The 1415-nt window shown below is 36.5% G+C and overlaps 1 protein-coding gene across 1 annotated transcript; it reads left to right on the top strand.

The window, feature by feature from the left end:
- Positions 1-400: 400 nt before the first annotated feature.
- Positions 401-1213, top strand: LOC141906158 (U-actitoxin-Bgr3b-like). The gene is made up of 3 exons (XM_074795377.1): positions 401-513; positions 864-928; positions 1011-1213. The coding sequence occupies exons 2-3, from the start codon at positions 865-867 to the stop codon at positions 1133-1135; spliced, it is 189 nt and encodes a 62-aa protein (XP_074651478.1). The 5' UTR covers positions 401-513; position 864; the 3' UTR covers positions 1136-1213.
- The last annotated feature ends 202 nt before the right edge of the window (positions 1214-1415 follow it).

Here is a 1415-nt window from a genome sequence, read left to right as displayed (position 1 = left end):
GACATCTGACTGGTTACCACGCACACTAATCAGATGATCCCTTTTCTATTGGTTTGCACGTTACATGGGCATGAATGTTTGAGATCCCAAGTTCGAAGCCTTATGGATGAGCTAGAATTAAGTTTTTTTGCAAGAACTGTGGAAGAGTTTATATTTCTATGCCCTAGTTGTATTCCTCCTATCTAGTCAGAGCCCCAACACCAACCATTGTGATAGGCATATTCCTTCGTAAAAGTGTCCGTTACAAAGAGTGCTGCAGATTCAAACTGGAAATATTTTCAAAACCTGAAAAATTGAAAATTCTGATAAAGAATCTGCACATGAATAACATGATGAAATGAGAATAAAAATTACAGTTCAAAAATTGTTTAATTCTGCGTGATATATGGATGAGGATTATTCTAAAATCCGCTTACGATGAAAAACTTCGTGTCATCAAACTATAAAACGTGTCGGATTTCTATGAGTTGGTAATTGTTGTGAATATATTCCGACAAGGCGCCCAAAACTCAGGTAAGTCAAAGTTCACTCTTTTAGGGTGCTGTAAAGCAAAAACTGAGGTAAGTTTAGAATCTATGAGGCTTCAGAAGGCTAACTGCAAAGTAGAAGATTTTGAACAACGTACGTTGTAGTAATTTTCTAAATGTCAATTCCACGGTTCTTGGTTAAGTTTGATTTATGAAAAGAGTTAAGATTTTGAAATTGTTTCCAATATTTTAACCTTATATTCATTCAATGTTAATCGAGAGTGGAACTTGGTCCTGCGTATTCACGGAAATTTATCCATGACAAATGCCTTGCGGACAGACACCAGTGATTCGATATTCAACTTATCAAATCAATCAAACATTTACTTCCTTCAGAATGTACAAAACCCTGTTCATCGCCTTGGCCTTGTTTATGGTCATTGGAGCCATCGCTGCCGAAGGTAATTCATTTGTTTCATTGCATTTCATTGCAAAATTGCGTTTCATTTTCTTATTGACAAATTACCGATCTCTAATTTGTAGAAGTCGAAATTGAAGAAAGAGGACTTCCATGTTTCTGTAACGGTAAACACGGTACCTACTGGCTGATTGGTGGACCCAGCAGTGGATGTTGCTCACGATTGATGGGAAGATGTTGTCCTAACTAAACATCGGATAACTTCGCTGTTTTACCATGATATTAGTCATACATAACCACGAATAAAGAGTAATGACGATAAAAGTAACACTAGTGTATTTCATCAGATTCTTTTTGTATGATATTCTGGAAGAATATGGGACTCTATACGTACGTAGGGAATTTCAATTTGAATATCGAGTTTAGAATAGTACATTTCCAATATTCTAATCATACATCCGGATTTTAAGCGAGAAATGTGCAACTAGATCCAGGTCTCAAACGGGCGAGCAGGAAATCAGAAATCAGTG

Source organism: Tubulanus polymorphus, chromosome 5 (assembly GCF_964204645.1).
Source record: "Tubulanus polymorphus chromosome 5, tnTubPoly1.2, whole genome shotgun sequence".
Classification (NCBI taxonomy): Eukaryota; Metazoa; Nemertea; class Palaeonemertea; order Tubulaniformes; family Tubulanidae; genus Tubulanus; species Tubulanus polymorphus.
This window is presented reverse-complemented; position numbering and strand designations above follow the sequence as displayed.

What these genes read in the sequence shown, in the direction of transcription:
- LOC141906158 (XM_074795377.1), top strand. Translation starts at nt 865, where the DNA reads ATGTACAAAACCCTGTTCATCGCCTTGGCCTTGTTTATGGTCATTGGA. An exon ending in TGGAGCCATCGCTGCCGAAG is followed by an intron (nt 929 to 1,010) that starts GTAATTCATTTG and finishes TCTAATTTGTAG; the next exon opens with AAGTCGAAATTGAAGAAAGA.